At 35.3% G+C, this 18,482-nt stretch overlaps 1 protein-coding gene across 1 annotated transcript in view; it reads right to left on the bottom strand.

Moving 5' to 3' along the window:
- The window catches only part of ADGRV1 (adhesion G protein-coupled receptor V1), a 271,213-nt gene that overhangs the window by 193,929 nt on the left and 58,802 nt on the right, over positions 1-18,482 (bottom strand). The window contains exons 39-55 of the mRNA XM_053931503.1: positions 17,911-18,004; positions 17,281-17,310; positions 15,470-15,548; positions 14,734-14,872; positions 14,086-14,227; positions 13,394-13,656; positions 11,756-11,931; positions 10,162-10,286; positions 9,134-9,300; positions 8,908-9,051; positions 7,934-8,041; positions 7,173-7,425; positions 6,376-6,495; positions 5,977-6,199; positions 5,310-5,514; positions 4,231-4,377; positions 1,797-2,052 (exon numbers count right to left, since the gene is read on the bottom strand). Of these exons, the coding sequence (XP_053787478.1) occupies positions 1,797-2,052; positions 4,231-4,377; positions 5,310-5,514; positions 5,977-6,199; positions 6,376-6,495; positions 7,173-7,425; positions 7,934-8,041; positions 8,908-9,051; positions 9,134-9,300; positions 10,162-10,286; positions 11,756-11,931; positions 13,394-13,656; positions 14,086-14,227; positions 14,734-14,872; positions 15,470-15,548; positions 17,281-17,310; positions 17,911-18,004 (2,671 nt within the window). The remainder of the gene's footprint in view (positions 1-1,796; positions 2,053-4,230; positions 4,378-5,309; positions 5,515-5,976; positions 6,200-6,375; positions 6,496-7,172; positions 7,426-7,933; positions 8,042-8,907; positions 9,052-9,133; positions 9,301-10,161; positions 10,287-11,755; positions 11,932-13,393; positions 13,657-14,085; positions 14,228-14,733; positions 14,873-15,469; positions 15,549-17,280; positions 17,311-17,910; positions 18,005-18,482) is intronic.

Raw genomic sequence — 18,482 nt, 5'->3', positions numbered from 1 at the left:
ACTTGTCTGGGCAGTGTTAAAACATCAGACCAATGAACTATCTAGTCTGGGGCATTTCAAACCCCCTTTACAAAGAGGGACTCAAACAATAAACTGTCTCTGTTGCCACATGGACTTTAGGTGTGTGCATCATCTCTGTTTCTGACCCAGTCCCCTTCATGCTACAGTCGTTCATGAAGATGTTGAAGAAAACTGAGACTAGATGAGCCCTGTGGAAGCTGTATTTTAGCCCTTGGCCTGCTTGATTTTTCAGCTCAGCTAACTACTGGAGCTGCTTGCTAGATGATAATTCAATTCTGCTCAGTGAAACAACAGTCCTTGGATAATTCTAGGGCTTAAGCAGCTGAGCACATACACCTGGTGTGAACAGACAAAACAGTACCTATATCTGAAGATACTGTGCATTGAAAAACTGGATCTAGAAGAAGAATAAGATATGGAATATCTACAGTTTTATGTAAGTGTTACACAAATTATTACTTCAACACTTCTACTTTTATTCAGTTATCCTTCAAAACTTCCATCTCAATAATTTGCCTGGCCTTTCATGCCTAGGTCATCACCATTGATTCTAACAGAAAGTGGTACTGGGGGCAGTCATTCTGACTGTAAACATCACATTTCCTTAACTCAAAGAAGCTAAATAGACTTGTATCAATCAGGCTTAACAGCCTTTTGGGAAAGCAGATTTGTAATTTTATCCAATAAATGATGAAATACATAATCTGGCTAAAAGTGGTGCATTTATGGCTGGAGAAATAGAAACAGATAAAATGTAAACAGGCTTGTACTTCAAACTAGTTACTGTAACCAGGTATTATTTCACAGATAGGACTTGTGAATAATTCATTAAAAATACAATAGTTAAAGATTGGGAAAAAAAACCTGTGCAACCAGTTGAAGCTAGGAACCTTCCTTGAATCCTAACTTCAAAGTATAAATGTTTATAATGTGTAAAAAATCAAAAGAATCCCTTTACGTTACTTCCAGGTGCTAATAAAGGAGAAACACCAATTCACCTGAAAATAAAACATGTTAGAATGTTTTACCAGTGATAATATATTCTGATGGAAAAAGTATTTTTTGTATATCTAATTTTTTTAATATGGACAGAATATTAAATTGTTAGAAAATTCTAACTGGGTTGTTAAAGTTTGAATAGCCCATCAGGTAGCTGTGGGAAGAGCCCCAAAAAATGCCAGCTAGCTCCCTGAGCCAGGAGAGAGGGAATAAGCCTGAGCATCATGGCAATCCTCCTCTGGCCAACTGCCTGGGAGATATTCTTCAACTTGTGCCTGGAAGGAAAACCAAATCAAACATGCAACTGCAAGCAGAAAAATATCACCTTTTTTGTGAAATAGAATTCATTCTTGCTCTGCTTCCTTCCTTCCCCTAGCCCTCTGAGCAAAAAGCTTCCCTTTTTGAGCCACTTCAAGAGGAAAGTCTTTCTATATAAATTATTTTAAACACTACAACAATCCCATTAAATGGGCAACTTCTGCTTTTTATATAAATATAAGTATTTTATGCATTAGTGATTTGCAAATTACCTCTCAAACAAAAATGGCAAAAGAATATTGATTTATGCAATGTGAAATACAGCAGTTACATCTTTTAAGGGATATTTACACTATAAATAATAAAATACTGCTGATATATAAAAAACTTTAATAAAAAACTGCTGATGTATATAAATAGAATATATACATTTATATACGTAACCAGAGTTATAATTTCAACAATGCTGACTTCAAAAAAACATACATTCTTTCTTAAGAATCAAGAAACAGACTTACCTTCTGGCTCTGTGATTTTAACAAAGAGAGACTCCATGTGCCATTCAATCACACCATGTGGAGAGTCACTGGGTAAAATGCTAAGTACAGCTCTTGCCCTTTTGGGATCAATAATAGCTCCTTTTGTGGTATCTTGAACATCCACAGTGGTAACACAGGTGAGTATGATTTCCACTGCCTCTGAAAGTTCTGCAACACTGTCCGCGAGAATTGTCAAAGTGATTGTGGACAGGGCCTGACCTTCTGAAAATGTAACCTAAAATTTTAGAGGGGAAAAAAAGTCAAATTTCTTATCAGTGTTATTAAACCTACAGTTTTATTCTGTAAACTTTATCAGTTATAAAATGCATCTACATACACATATATATATCTTAAGGTTGGAAGGGAACACAAGGATTATCTGGCCCAATCTTTCTTGGCAGTACCACAGTCTAACCAAGATGCTCCAGCATCCTGTCCAGCTCAATCTTAAAAGTGTCAGTTTTGGGGAGTCCACAACTTTCCTGGGAGGGTTATTCGAATGGATGATTGTTCTCACGGTGAAAAATTTTCCTCTTACATCCAATGAGAATCTCCCCAGCAGTAACTTGTATCCATTACCTCTTGTCTTTTCAACGTGACATCCTGACAAACAGTCTGAACATAAGGTCTCCTCATAACCTTCTTCTCTCAAGGTTGAACAGTTCTCTCAGCCTTTCCTCATATAACAGACTTCCCTGTCCTCTGATCACATTTGTGGCCAAATGTGGCCACAATTGTGGATCCCACCAGCCTGCCCATATCTATTTTCCATAACGGGGACCAAAACTGAACACTGAATTCTAGCCATAGACCAAAAAGTACTCAGCTGAGTGGGCTAATGACTGCTTTATCTCTGCTGGGAGTGGCCTTTTCAAAGCAACCCAGAAACATTCGGGTGGATTGCCTCAGTGTTCACTTATACTGAGCTTATTGACCAGCAGAATCCCCAGGTCCCTTTCCCCAGAGCAAATCCCCAGTCAGGATAGATGTCAGTGGGTACTCCACTCCTGGATTATGTTTTCCATAGTGCAACATTTTTTCCTGATTAATCTTCCTGCTAGGTGGCTCTCCAAAGAGTTCACTTCCTCATATAGTTTGGTATCATTGTCAAACTTCATTAGAGTACACCTGATCTCATCACCTACATCACTTATGAAGATACTAAACACTGTTTGGCCTAATATTGATCCCTAAGGGACCACACTTGTGATAGGTTGCCAGTTTGAAAAGGAGCTATTTACCACCACTTCCTGGGGACAGCAATAACTTATTAGTTTATTTAGAAGAAGGCCACAGCGAGCTGTATCAAAAATCTTGGAGAAATCCAGGTAGACTATGGCTTTTTCTTTTCTTATTAAACAGCCTTTATCTCAAAATTTTTCACCTTACTTTCTCCTCATCCTGCTGAGATGGGGCAGTAAGAGAGAAATAGTTGGGGGTTTTTAGACAGCTAAGGTCAAGACACCACATATATCCATATCAAAATAATGAACATATATTTATTGAAATCATTGCTATGTGAAAAAATGGGTACTCAACTTTTTTTTCCTTCTTCTTTAGATAAAATGACTGATACATGCTTTGTCTATCTATAGTCATATTTTTAAATTCAAAGGGCCTGCCACTTGATTAGGTCTTTCTCAACAAGGAAGACGTGTCTAGAAACACTTAGTCTACACATAATGTGTAGGACAAACAGAAATTTCCACTTGATATTATCCTTCTGACTCTTCTTGCATGCAAAGCTATGCAGTGTACTCATATGGTATGTAGCCAGAATGCTCAAGGAGTACTCTAACAATTTCAGTATAATTGTTTTGGCATCCTTGATTTCCAGTCCATTTATTTTTCTCTTCACTTTTTTTTCAGGCTTTGTGTCTGCTACAGACAGCCAGAAGATGGAGGACTTTTATTTACAGAAACTGACTCCTGCCAGTCCTAAGGCATATAAAGAGCTTTGGCCATAGGACAAACTGGGTTTTAATATGGCTGGGAATCTAAAAGTCTCAGAAACATAGAAAATTGGGACTTGTCATATTCTGCTGGGCCACTTAAGTTGTCCATTGTATTGAGAAGGTCAGGACAAAGAGCAAACATTCCCAGATTCCCACCTATAACATAGCAACTGAATCTCACAGCAGGAAGATGGGAATAGGATAATACAGATACGTATCTTCTGTGCCATGACAGCATTGCAATAACAGGTTCTACAAGTGTTAAGAGTGATATCGCTGTATTATGTGCCAGCCGAAAGCATAAACCACTTGAATCACAGGAAAGGACCAGGAAGCTGCAATTAACAGAAAAGTGGGGCAATCTAACATGTATTGTCCTTCTCACTCAGCACATATTTTTCTATTGTCTGAGACAATACAGTCAGTGCCTCCCCAATAATAGTAATATTATTAAATACCATTCCTGAAGCTGGAAATACATCACTTATGCTCCCATTAGTAATCCACTCTACTGTAACTCGTCCATATGTTCCTATTAAGCGTTCAATATTTAGGGTAATCAAGCTGTCCTGTTCCATTTCTTCAATTTGCTTAAATAAAGAACTCTGGAAAACATACAGCAGCAGAACCAAAGCATTATTTTCTTAAAAAGAGAAGTTTCTTTAGGGAACAGGATATTCAAAGGGGGGCAGAGAAATTATTCTTCTATTAAGTAGCTAAATGCAAGTCTATTGATTAAATTTTTATAACTTAATACTCAACAGGTCCAAATTTCATAAACACAAGATTTTGAAATGTCAGACCTCTTCATCCTAAGGCAAAAATTCAACAGTTTTTGTTAGTTTTTTTTTTTAGTACAGTATTTTATGTCCAAATCATGTGAAACAGATAAACATGTAGACTTTCAAGACAGACATATTTTTATTGCTGTTACTTTACTAATATTCATCCTCCTCACACAAGTCCAGATGCAATGTTTCATTTCAGTGAGGATTCTTCTGTGTTTTGTATCTTCATTATGTATTTAGTACATACATCTCTTTACATAACTTCTACAATATTTGATAATTTAAGAATCAACAACTCCAAATAATACCTTTAATCTGACATTTTATCCAAAGTTTTTACTTTGTTCAGGCAGATGTGCTCAGCCTGTGGTGTAACTATTTTAGAGGAAAAGAATCTTTTCTTAATCCCCTTGATTAATCAATCAGTAGAGACTATGATGATATTGTATATGCCATCTGAAAACTAATTTTTTATGTTGCTGCAAAATAAAACTGATAAAATAATGGGTTATTCTAAATGTAAGGGGATTATAAAAACCTCACAACAGGGACAGACTGGAACTGAGTTTCTATTGCTAGTCATCTATATAACCAAGTAACAATGCTAAATGGAAGTCAAAGCCCTTCTGTCTCAGATTCCAACAAGACTTTAGAAAAAGAATCCTGTCACATGCAATTTTAGTATGTTTGTGTTCTGTTATTCAGAAATTATATATACATATTTTAATGATTTACCTTAAAAGTTTTACCTGGGCAAATGCAATGACTCCATAGGCATTGTCATTGGGAGGAATAATTATGTTAACAAAACTGTGGACACCAATCTCTGCACCTCCTTTAGGGTTTTTCAGACGCACTTTGAAACATTCTTCCTCCTCTGGGATGATGTCATCCAGGATATTGACTGCTATCACAGCTTCCATGTCCCCAGGCTCAAATATCAATTCACCTGAACTAGCATACAAAAAACACATCAAGTAATTATAAATGGAGGATATGAATAACAAAATTTAAAAGCACTAATGAAAATTTAAAGAGCATTTTTGATGCTGAAGTTGTTTATATACCTGAATAAGTCAATGAGGTTTAAAGGTTGTGGGACTAGTGTTGGGTTTGGTTTTTTTCTTAATTACAGTAGAGCATACAGTAACTGATATTTCTTATTAGTGTAATGTAATTTAATTTATTCTAAATAAAAACTTTAATATCCAGTTTAACTGCAAGTCCTTTTATTTCATATTTTAAAGCAAACTGTGAGAAGTTTGACTTCAGGTTATCCTAAGGCTACCTGTGAAAAATCCTCTTTAGTGTTAATAAACACATCACACACAGGAATCTATAATGGTCTCCACTGTAACAAAAAAGATTATCACAGAAAAAGGAATGCAAGAGCTGGAAGATAAACCAAAAACCTACCTAGGTATAAAATCTGACTGGTTGGAGATAGTCGTCAGCTCATAAATCTTGGAGCTGGACTCAACAGAAAGAGCAATCAAGCTCTTGCTGGAATTCAGAGACCTTGCAGTAGTGGAAGTGATATGATCTGCATATGGGGCTTGCAGAATCAGAGAGAACTGGTTCTCTTCCGAGTTCCAGGAGTACAATGCTGTTGTGTCCTTACCAGAGAGGAGGATGTGAACTACATTGAGCAAGGAAGAGAAAAAAAGAAATATTCAGTGATATATTTAAAATTTCTTGTAATATCAGAAATGCCCTTGGCAGCTCAATTGTTAAAGTATCTCTTAAAATCTGATAAATAATATGAAAATTGAATGCATATATTTCTTCAATTCCAGTACTAAAACAAAATCTTACCTAAACCTGAAGGAGGCCTGAAAACATGGATGTTTCTTACAGCAGAGACTGGAATAGACTGAAAGTGTCTGAAGGTAGACTTCCCTGTCTCCCAGATGAAAATTTCAGAATTTCCAACTTCTACAAAGGGGAAAAATTACAAAACCTACATTATATTGCTGCCTGTTAATTAAATCACACACTGGTGGCCATTCAAAGGCAGAGACTGGCAGCTTTAATTACAAAGTGAGACTAGTGATTGTATCTTCCTTTTTACTTGCATATCTCCATAGCATGATTTCTCATTAGATGATTTATTCCATGACATAATTTAAGGGCTTTTCTGCACACATTTACATATAAGAACACTAAAAATTCCAGCAGACAACAGTCAAGTGCAAAGAAACCTATGGACTGCAATATACACTTTTAAATAGTCACAGGGATGCAAACATAAAACAATGTCTAAAGTATCAAACTTGTAATAAAAATATACTTTGCTGAACAATGCTCTTTGTATAAGAAAGCTCAGAAAAGCTTAGAAAGGGTGCAATTAGCAGCTAGAAGAATAGAGTTATTATTTCCTATTTTTATTGGGAAAATATTTCATTAGTTTCATAAATATTTGAGAACAAACAAAATGCTTTCATTTTCTGAAGGACAAAACAGAGATTACTTTGGTAAAATGCTTTTCAGCAAATTGTCACCCACCAGTAATATTTTAATCTCTATCTAAACCTCTTTTATTCCAAATGCCTTTGCTATCAAACAAAACAGCACATACTTAACAAACTCTGTGTTTGTTTTCTGCTAAATACCTTTTGCAACAATTAAATATATATCAGATCCAGAAGACCAGGCCTCCATATCTTTTATTTCTTTTGCTGGTAACTGACGAAGATTCCTAAACTCATTATTCAGCCATTGGTACAAGAGTACATTCTGGCTGGTATTTGACATAGAAACAAGTAAGTACATAATGCCTCCTCGGGGAAACAAGGCAATGTCCAGAGCTCTGTAAAGTGGAAGTTGATGATGCAGCACAAATATATCTTTATTCCACTGGAAAACCTGCAAAAATAGAATATGTATTTTATTATATAACAAGCACTAAGAAAAAAGAAATTAAGCGTTTTGATAAAAAATCGGAAAAACTTATAATTAACTGATTTCCTCATTTCTATAGTGGATCCTACATTATGGTGGAAGCAGACTGGTAAACAACTCATAAGTAACTACCCTACTGAAAGCACCTATGCCTGTTCTTCAGATGAAGCTGTGGTGAGAGAGAAAGCGACAGGAAGCTATTTCTATTCCTATAGTTCTTTAATTTTATAGACTTCAAAACAGAAATGACAGTAGTGATACTGTCAAACCAATTCTAAATTACATGTTAATATAAGGAGTGTTGTTACATTTAAACAAGTCTAGAATTCCATGTTTTATAAATCTATAATAGAAACATAACTAATTTTTCAGGAATCTATACTTACTTTTTTATCTATATTTCCTTCATATTTCAAACTGAAAACAAATCAAACTACCTACATCAAAGCCATGAAGACAAGCGTGTCCTAACCTGGATGGAACTGAAACTGGTGGTATCACTCACAAAAACCAAATAGTCTTCTTCATCCACAGCAAAATGTTTGACAAGTGTGGTATCCAAAACAGGGAGAGTCTGCAGCTACAAGGAAAATATGGTGAAAATGGTATTTGGAAGTCAGTTCAAGTTCATACATATACACACATTTTTTAAAAACTGTAAACATGCAAAACATATATAGTTTGTCATAGATGTAATTTTATAGTTTTAAAAATATATATGGGGTCATTTTACAAAATTAGTGTTAGTTATCATAAATTTTTCAGAAAATGCCCTATGACTTCATTGCTCCACAGTTTCTTTCTTTACTTCCAAGGTCATTTTATCTCACCCTCAAAATATGACTACAAAAAATATTAGACAAAAAGCTGTAATAACTGTCATGGTTTAGGAATGGTATTTCTCAATTTAGTGTTCCCACTGAAACACTCCAAACCATGCTGCATCTTCCTTTCCCCCCTGCAGTGGGATGGAGAGGAGAATTGGAAGCACAAAAGGTGAAGATTGCAGGTTGAGATAAAACAATTTACTGCAAACAGCAACATGATGAGAAAATTAACAGTAAAAACAACAATAATAATAGCAGAGGGTATAAGACACGCAGAGATTCATATGTCAAAATACTCACTATGCACCTGTCAATACATTAACTGTGCCCACACTACCCCAGCCCCCGGGAGGGCCCCTTTACCCCGTCCCCAGAAAATGACATGAGGTATAGAATAACCTCTGGACTCCAGCCATACCCCCTGCTGGCTACTGCAAAATTAACCCTGTCCTGGCCTAAACCAGGATAGTAACTTACGTCACTGCCTTATGCAGAGTGTTCAGTTGCCAAAGTATCTGAGAACGGAGTTCTTTTCCCGAAAACATGACTGAACAGAAGGGCCTCACAAAGTCCTTTCTAACACCATTATTCAATGATTTTGTAAGTAACACAGATTTACCTTCAATAGTTTTCGTCCAGGCATTAATGCATACACACTGCTGTTGGAAGCTCCCTGACTGCTTCCTCCATGAGTAATCACAAGGTAGGGAGAGGCATGGATTTGGAAAGACACACAGCTTTTAGGATTCCACATACTGAAATTCTGAGAGAGGAACAAAAATGTAGAACTGAAACGTCAAGGTTTTATTAAGCAGCATGGTTGGTGTCTGTAAGCAAGCATTTACCTCGACGGCAACAAAAACTCCTTTCCACTGGTAGAGAGTAGAAAACACAGCTGGAGGTGAACGCAACAGCACCCCGTACAGGTTTTTTTCCAATGCAAAGAAACACCAGCTAGCTGCTGACTCTTCCACAAAGCTTTGCACAACAGACAGAACACTGATACTATCCCCTGCAATACAGTATAAGAAAAAAGTATTTATCTTTACGGTCTTTTACAACACCATTTTCATTATTTATTTGTGAGAAACAAATCTAATATCAGAAATCACAGAATATTCTGAGTTGAAATGGACCCACAAGGATTATCAAGTCCAGCTTTTAAGTGGATGGCTCATACAATGGTCAAACCCACAGTCTTGACATATTTAGCACCATGCCCTAAACGCCTAATCTGTATTCTGAGTTATTTCTAAACAGTTGGTATAAGTGCATGTAAATACATGGAAATGGTATAGCACTGAAGTTGTCCTAAGAGTTAAATAATAAATTAACTTCTCATATATTACTATTACATATAGAAGATGCGTAGGCAATTTTAGTGTGATTCAAAGTGACTCAGTTGGAATTTAGGTAATGAGAAAATTAACTAGATAACAAGAAATTAAAAAGTGGCAAACAAACTAAAAATGTGTTTATCCTCATCTTCTCTGTCATCACAAGTAGTAGTCACGGCAGTAAGATTCTTAAACTGTCTAGTTATTCAATCCTTACAGAAAATAGTGTCTTTTACATTATTTAGAGAAAATCCAGAATTACAAGTAGTAAAGAACAGATTTATAAATCAAAGGTTTTGTGAAAATATATAACGAATAGAAAGAGCAATACAGACTGTTGAAACTATAGCAGCAATGGCTGATGATAAGCCGACTCTTAAGCAGCCAAGATATTTCATCTAATGAATTTTGGTATCACAGGAATATTATAAGTGAATTTTATAATTCTCAAAATTATATCTTCTGTATATTTGGTTACTCTGTAGCTATCTTCACTCTGAAAATAGCAACAAATGCTCTTGATAAAGTGAACGTACTGATGCCAAACGCAGTATCCGACAACGTCTCCCACTCAACACTCACAGATACATTGAGCCCATTACTCCGTGAAACTTTCAAATAAACTGTAGTGTTCGCTTCTTCAACTGTGAAGGTATTTGTCCTAAATTTGAGAATTGTGAAAATAAATTATAAAAAGCATTATTCTTATAGTATAAAAATAGGATTCTTACTTTCAGCACAGAATATAAAATAAAAAGAAAATACTGGGTTTGCTCTGTGATGGACTAATACTAATTAAGGTTGCCCAATGTTTCTTCACAAAAGACTGACAAAATCATGGGAAATTCAACAAAATTTTAAACCAACCTGAAATTTAACACACAACTATGTGGGTGAAGCCGAATGATTTCTGAAAACATCATTCTATATCATAGACTAATATAAACATTAAATGATTCGGGTTTAAAAGAACCTTAAAGATCATCACGTTCCAGCCCTCATACCATAAGAAGGGACATCCTCCACTAGACCAGGTTGCTCAGAGTTCCACTGAACCTGACCTTGAACACCTACGGGGATGTGGCATCCACAGCTTCTCTTGCCAGTGTCTCACCACTCTCACAGTAAAGAATTTCTTCCTGATATTTAATCTAAACCTACTGTCTTTCAGTTTTAAGCCATTCCCTCTTGTCACTACATGCCCTTGCCAAAAGTCCCTCTCCAACTTTCAGATAGGCTTCCTTTAGGTACGGGAAGGCTGCAATTGGGTCAGCCCAAAGCTGACCTGGTCAGCCCAAAGGCTCTTCACCTGGCTGAACAATCCCAATTCTCTCAGCATTTCCTCAGAGCAGAGCTGCTCCATCCCTCTGATCAACTGAGTGGCCTCCTCCAATCTTGCTCCAACAGCTCCATGTCCTTCCTGTGCTGAGGACCTCAGAGCTGGAGGCAGCTCTGTAGGTCAGGTCTCACCAGAGGGGGACAGAGGGTCTGAACCCCCTCTCTCCAAAGCTGCCCACAGGGCTTTGGATGCAGTCCGGGACACATTTGGCTTTCTGAGCTGCAAGTGTCCATGGCTGGCTCATGTCCACCCCCTCACCAGCACCCCCATGTCTTGTGGGGCAGGGCAGCTCTCGACGTGATCATTCCCCAGCCTGTACTGGGGGTTGCTTTGACTCAGGTGCAGCACGTTGCACTTGGTCCTGTTAAACCTCATGAGATTCCCCAGGATTACTTCTTGAGCTTGTCCAAGATTGGCTGATTTGGTTCTGAAAACCAGCCCTGAGTGAGGGTGTATCTTACACAAGCTTAAATAAGAAATTAGAAATTAAATTAGAAGATTTCTGAGTCCTGGGACATTGGTTTACGGTTTGGAATTTGTAATATTGATTACTATTAGTGAAATGTTTGGAAACTAATTAAATACTGTTTCAAGGAAAAATGCACAGAGAAATCAATATTTCTAATGGTGAATAGTCCATTTTAAGTGTTTTTTCTGTTCTTCTGTATAGCAGTAATGGTATTTGACAAATAGTGTAAATTTTACAACTGGATTCCTAAATTTTTTTTTAAAGGGAAACCATCTCTATGAATATGAATAAACTTCCTTTTAATTGAATCAGGGTTCAGTACCTATTTGTAACTGGGTAGATGCTGAAAAGCCCCAGTGGAGCCTGGTTCTGTAATATCGTAATCATAGTTTGCACTCTGGTGCCTAATCTGGCTCCTCCAGTTGGATTGAACAGGGTGACAATAAAGTGCTCATCCAATTCTGGTTCTTCGTCCAGGATTGCAGAAATATGCAGCGTCTGACAAGAAACAAACATAAAAAGCTGCTGAGACTTGACAGCTAACAATAACAATGTTATTCAAGCCATACTGCTGTTTCTGTTCTTTCTCTGTACAGCTCTGGACAGCAGGGCAGCACAACAGCAGCTCTTGACACTGGGGAAGGCAGGAGTAAGGCATGAACAGTTCAGGCTGGGGTTCTAAACTAATCCCTCTGGTGACCTCCATTAGTGCAACACTAACACAAGCATATCCACGTTCTTTTTATTTTTCCCTTCCCCTCTTTACTTTTATCATAAGACTCTCTGAAATATAACAGGTTTTGATCCTTTTTTCATACTTTTGTTTTGTACTTATTCCACACATTCCTTGGTAACATAGTCCCCATACAGCTACCTGATCCCCTAATGCAGCTCAGTCAAGTTGCGTTTACTTTAGTTGTAAACTGAACTATCTCATGGGCAACAGGGTAGTTACACTTCTGGGACTGGGAACAAAGAAGAAAAAAAGGCAACAGAGAAATATTTGAAATACTCTTTTCTTAATGTTTTATTCTCTCTACTGCACCATGGTGGATAAGAATAGGATTGTCTCAAGGTGGTCGCAAACCAGCAGAGAACTGTCTAGAAGGAAATAGGTGTTTTCACTGTCAGTCTCCCCATTACCCAAAGAGGTGAAAGTTACAGTAGTACATGAAGCTTTGCCTTAGAAAAAATTATTTAGTAATGACAGATCTGGAATTAAAATAGAACTTACAACATTTTAGATCTCTATTTACTTCTGCGATAAACCATATTTAAAGACTCTATTGAGAAATCTTTTACTCCCTATTTCTCACAGATAAACTGGCCATCACTTAGGTGTCAAATGCATTTTAGGTTCAGAAACTGAAAACCAGTATTTTCAGAAAGGTTTGTTTCAGATCCTACTCCCCTAACCATAATATACTAAGCTATTATTGACACACTTAAGATAGCTAGCTGAATTTAATTTTCTAGCTGAAATTCTTTTGGGGACAGTACAGAAGCAGTGGGATTAATACTGCCAGAAAAATAAGTAATTTTCAGTTTCTAGAACTCTGGGAGCTGTTCAACTTTTTCCTTTTCTGCAGCATACTCTCTTCAGTTCAGGCCACATAAAGTAATAATATTTTTAATTCCACCATAATTACTTACAGTAGAAAATTATGACTGCATGTCAATGTTTATCTTTCAGCTTCATACTAAACACATATAAAGAAATGGTCCTATACACACATCATACTCTATACCCATTATATTGTTTTCAGTTTATCTGAACTATTACAAAGAGAGAAATATCTACAGAAAAGCATATTCAATTTTTCTGCACTCCCACAACTCAGTTTATTTTGTGAATTAAGGAAAGCATATGAAAAGAATTAATACATGAAAAAACACAAACATTGTTGTAAAGTTTCAAATAATTTTAGAAAAGCCTTCTTCACTATTTTTACCATATTACCTTAAATCTGACTCCCTCTTCCAGCACAATGTATCCTTGAGAAGGGGCCAAATCCACTGATGGCTCTGAAGAATTAATTTCACTTACAAGATACTGAACAGACACTGTTCCAAATATTCCCTGAGGAGGTTCTCTAATAATATTTAATACTGCAACACTTTCCATCAGATGGAGAGCTGTTTGCTCTCTAAGGAAGAAGTGATCACTGTTATTGAATGACAAAATTCCATGTCCATCATCATTGGAAAATATAGTAATTGTGGCTTTTGAGAAATAAATAATAGAAATATACATTAATTAAAATAGTAAAATATAATTGTACACATATACAAATAAATAAATATATACACAAATCCATTATTTCTTTAATATAATTGTATTGTTTTTATTTCTCTGATACTATTTAACAGAATATGTAAGTATTTTGCTTTATCTAGAAAGATTTCTAGAAAGGAAAAATCTAGACTCTCTTATTAAAACATCCAGCTTTTACAATTTCTGATTCCTTACTTTACATATTATTTTGTTAGTTTTACATTTTTCACAGTGGTGTTTAAGAACTTTCCAAATGAGATTAATAATTTACCATAGGAGCACACTGGTGTTCTCTAAAACATGATTATTCAGAAGAATGAAATTAAAGTCACAGAGATACAATTCTGAAGAATGACAACATCAAAACTAAGTTTTACCTGTTGTGTTCTCCCCTAATTCCAGACCAAATGAGGGATTTGTTAGAATTAACTGGAACTTCTCAACGCCTTCAGGAATATCATCATCACAAATCACAACAACAACAGATTTATTCCTTTCTCCATCAGCAAAAAAAAGAGTCTAGCATTGAAACATGGAAAACATCGAATATTCAATAGCTGATAATGCATACCGAAATTTTAAACTAAGGTTAAGCAGCATTGCCTTAAATAGGGAGGAAAGAAGAGGCAAGAAGAGTCCTTTATAAATTGACTGAAAAAGAAACAAAACAGTTAAATAGACATTGTAGAGTGAGGATTACAAGAGCAATTCACTTTGAAAGTTCTTTTGCAAAAAATATTAAAACTTAGATGAAATCTTATATTCTCTTGTCTAAGAAAAATTGTATTTGAAATAGATGTTTCAAAGTTCAAAATGTGTCTTATATTTAAAAATGCTTTGGTACTAAAAAATAATGACAGACTAAAATAAGATTACTATATCTATCTCTATTCAGATGATCGGAGCAACTGAAAGAAGTTTGGAAATCTAGCTGTACTAGTGACCCTCTGCAGAATAAATAAGATTATGTTATTTTAAGGAAATTGAAGAAATGAAAACTACTAGATTTAAAATTTGCTTCTTACCCTTGAGACCACATTAAAATCCAAACCCAGCTGTGCCTCCAAATTTTGGGCATAAAAAAACACAGACACACTGCCATAAGATCCTTTGTTTCGGTATGCCATTATGGTCAGATTCCCATGAGTTTCATTAACTTCAAAACTAAAACAAAAACCAAGACAAATTCTCAGTGCTCACTGAGCATGTTCTTTTAATAAGACGGTAGAAAATTGTTATATTTTCACTTAAAATCATCCCCTCTACCTTTTAAGAAAAAGGCACTATTACAGTAAAGCATCATTACCACTTGTCTAATGCAGCCATTATACCTTTTTTTTTTTTTTTTTTTTTTTAGCAAAATTGAATTGAACTAGATTAAGCCTCTATATGAGCATGGATGCCTTTTTCCTAGTTCCTGGAAATCAGAGAAAAAGATCTGAGAGATATCCAATGCTTACATGGATGCAGAGGCTGGGGTACAAGATGGAGGCTTGAGGGAGTGATGGAAGTCCACAATACTGAAGGACAATAGTGAAAATAACTACATGGTAGTAGAAGACTTCTGACTAAACATACTGTAAATGTTGGTTTCTAGTGTGGGCAATATCTTTCCAATTCCACTGAACTGAATAATATGTTGTCAGTTCAAAGATCTGATCTATTGTTAATAGGAGTTTTACTGTTAACTGAAAATTAAAATAGTTGGGCAACACTAATCGTTAACTCCAATAGGGAGTTCTCCAAGGTGCCAAGACTTACTTGGAACTTTCCCATTCAACTACTCCGCTTACTCCATCATTAGCATCAATAATAATTTGAGAAGCTAAACCTTCCACATCTAAAAGGGAAAACAGAAAGACAAGTATGTAAAAACAATAGAGCTCATTTTCATTATTTTCAAGAATAACAGAAGCATTTCTTTATATCTTTACTAATTTTGTAGAAGAAAAACATAATTTGCCTTTTCCAAAATGTGGAGGAGAAAATGAAGTGGACAGGATACTTGGAAAGGCTTGAAGAAAATCTGTCCTTAGCAGCTTACTATTAGAACTGCAACACAGGGCCTTGAATTACCACCATTACATTTAATGTCTTTTAAAAAAGAAAAAAAAAGAAAAAAAAAAGAAGAAAACTGATGGCACAGAAAAAGTAGAAAATAACAAAAACTTTTTGAAAATATTTTTCATCAAGTCCTAATTCATCAAGTCTTAATTCATTGTGTGTTTTTCTTATGATGATATTTAATGTTTTGCAGACAGTGCCATTCTGAATAGTGGAGGGAAAATGAGTAAAAAGAATAATAAATGATCCAGTATATCATCTTGTATTAATGTTTCAGTGCCTGATAATAAATCTTAATGGCACACACCACAGATTCTGCTATAAAAAAAGAATTATTAATTTCCTTTTAGTTAGTTTATGTATTGTAAGATTCTACAACTACATAAAATCACATGTATATTCACAGTAACTTTGCAAGATTATTGCATGTATTGCCCTGTGAAAATACTGAATAATAGATTAATGCCAGCAATTTCCACTAATTTCACGGAATTTGACAGTCAAAACTTGATTCTTCTGAGAAAATAATGCCTTATTTTGTTTAAACAGCATCACATGAATACCTCAATTTACGTCAATTTAATTTTAATAAAAATTGAAAAGAAATGAAGACTGACAATTTCTACAAAACAAATTGACTCCACTAAATCCATAGTAAATATACTATTTTTAGATCCACCAGAGAGATTTCTATTAAATCAGATAAAAGTTAATAAAAGATCACTGCCTTGAATCCAAATCTGACACTGTAAGGTAGTAATGAACATGAACAGCAGCTGCAACACCTCTACACAGACAGCAGAAAGGTTTAGGAATCCATAGGGATTACAGTGCATATATAGATCCTTCAGATTCCTAACTGGTGTTTTCCCTCATCATGTCATAATCTGATCAACTCACTGAAGATCTATAATACTTCACTTTCAACATCAGACCTCCTATTTCATATCTGGCATCTTTCCTCTCCCCTGATGATCTCCTGCCATTTTACACTCTTAATTTTTCCTTCTATCCATTTAGTTTATTCATTTTTCTTTAATTATTCTCAAGTATTGAACATTTTCCCTTTTCTTAATTCCTTGCACTTTTGTATTAGAGTTGGGCCTTTTCTTCCACCTTTTCTAGAAGATGGGATGGAGCAAGAGCACAAATGCACTGGACCAACAAGGATTTGAATTCTCAATAATTATAAAGAAAATATACAAAAAGAGAAAGCAAGATTAGAAAACAGTCTGATAACAGAATTAATTGTGACATTTTATAATGAGGACAAAATTTTGCCTCATGGATTACAACTATTATCTGATCATCCTAGGTACATCAGAGTCAAATGGTCATGACTCAGATTGCTAACCACTTATGGCAGAAGTTAAGATTATACGGCACTGAGAACAATTTAAATCAGGAAATCCTTCATACTTTAATGTTACTCTTTCTATGTTTTAAATTTTAGATTCAACTAATCACAGCTTAGTGTCTGTACATCAGCAATCAGTCTCGCAAGTTACCTTTCAGTCTGTAACGAGTTAATTCTGTCACTTCAATACGCATGCAAAGAAAGGGAAAAAGAGTCATAGAAGATGTTAGAAATAATCAGCACAATTAGTCACTGGTGCCACAGGATAACTCAACTGTCTTTAAAGCCAATGGCAGCTGTGCTAATGAGTTCAGCAGCAGAATGAGGAACTCAGTAAGCAAGCAATTAATGAAGTTCTGTGGAAGAGTAGGAATACAGTAGATAATGACTCCTAAAAGTAAATCTGATAAAAAGTAATAAAAAGATACTTTTGAAAGAGTGAGCAAAGGAACTACTTGAAGGAATTATTTGTACTTATTTGTTTCTGTCATTTACTTGGAAATTAAAATCTCATTAACATGTTGCAAACACAACTTTTGAGATAACTATGTTCTCCAACTGTGTGAAAATTGTCTTATAATTTTTACAGGCTTCAAAAAGTAAGAAGCCAGTGTAATAATAACTATGTTTGATGTTCTACAATGTTCTTGCAGAATACCCTGTCTCATTTTGGCTTATCTGGGAAGTGGCAAGTGGAATAATGATATGCCAGAGTAATATAATGTGAATTCAATTTATATAAAAAATAAAATTAATCATAATTGTTTGTAAGTTGTTTTACCCAGCCTAGGTGGGGAGGAAGTTGAATGGTTCATGATAAGTTCCACTGAAGTTAAATTAACCAAGAAGAATTCTTGCACTTCTGGTATGTCATCCTACAAAACACAAATCCAGTATATCCTATTTTCATTCTCTTTAAGAAATAATCACAGAATTGTCAAAAAGCAACACACTAGAAGTCTCTAACCTCATAGCAACATTAGAATTAATTTATGTTTCCATTTTCCTGGAATATTTTTACATAAAATGTTAATTATGAAGCAAGACAACATTTAAAGGAAAAGACTGGTGACACTGAACTAGATGTAATAGATTTCTGCTCAATTTTGAAAGCACAAATAGCAATCACTGATAAAGTAAGAGCCTGTAGCAAGCAAAGAATGACACTGGTCTGAATATCAGAAAATAAAGTCTTAATGAGAGAGTTAAATTTCACTTAACTATAAGTAGCACTGTCTTCTGTGATTTTACCATTAAACACCAAAGCAAGTCTTTCTAAATTGCCATAAAATTGATAGCTTCAAATAATACAGCATGCAAGATTCAGGTTCCACAATATTCCTTTTCGATTGT

The sequence above is a fragment of the Vidua chalybeata genome, chromosome Z (assembly GCF_026979565.1).
Source record: "Vidua chalybeata isolate OUT-0048 chromosome Z, bVidCha1 merged haplotype, whole genome shotgun sequence".
Lineage (NCBI taxonomy): Eukaryota > Metazoa > Chordata > Aves > Passeriformes > Viduidae > Vidua > Vidua chalybeata.
The sequence above is the reverse complement of the archived record's forward strand: the minus strand, read 5'-3'. Positions and strand labels throughout refer to the sequence as shown.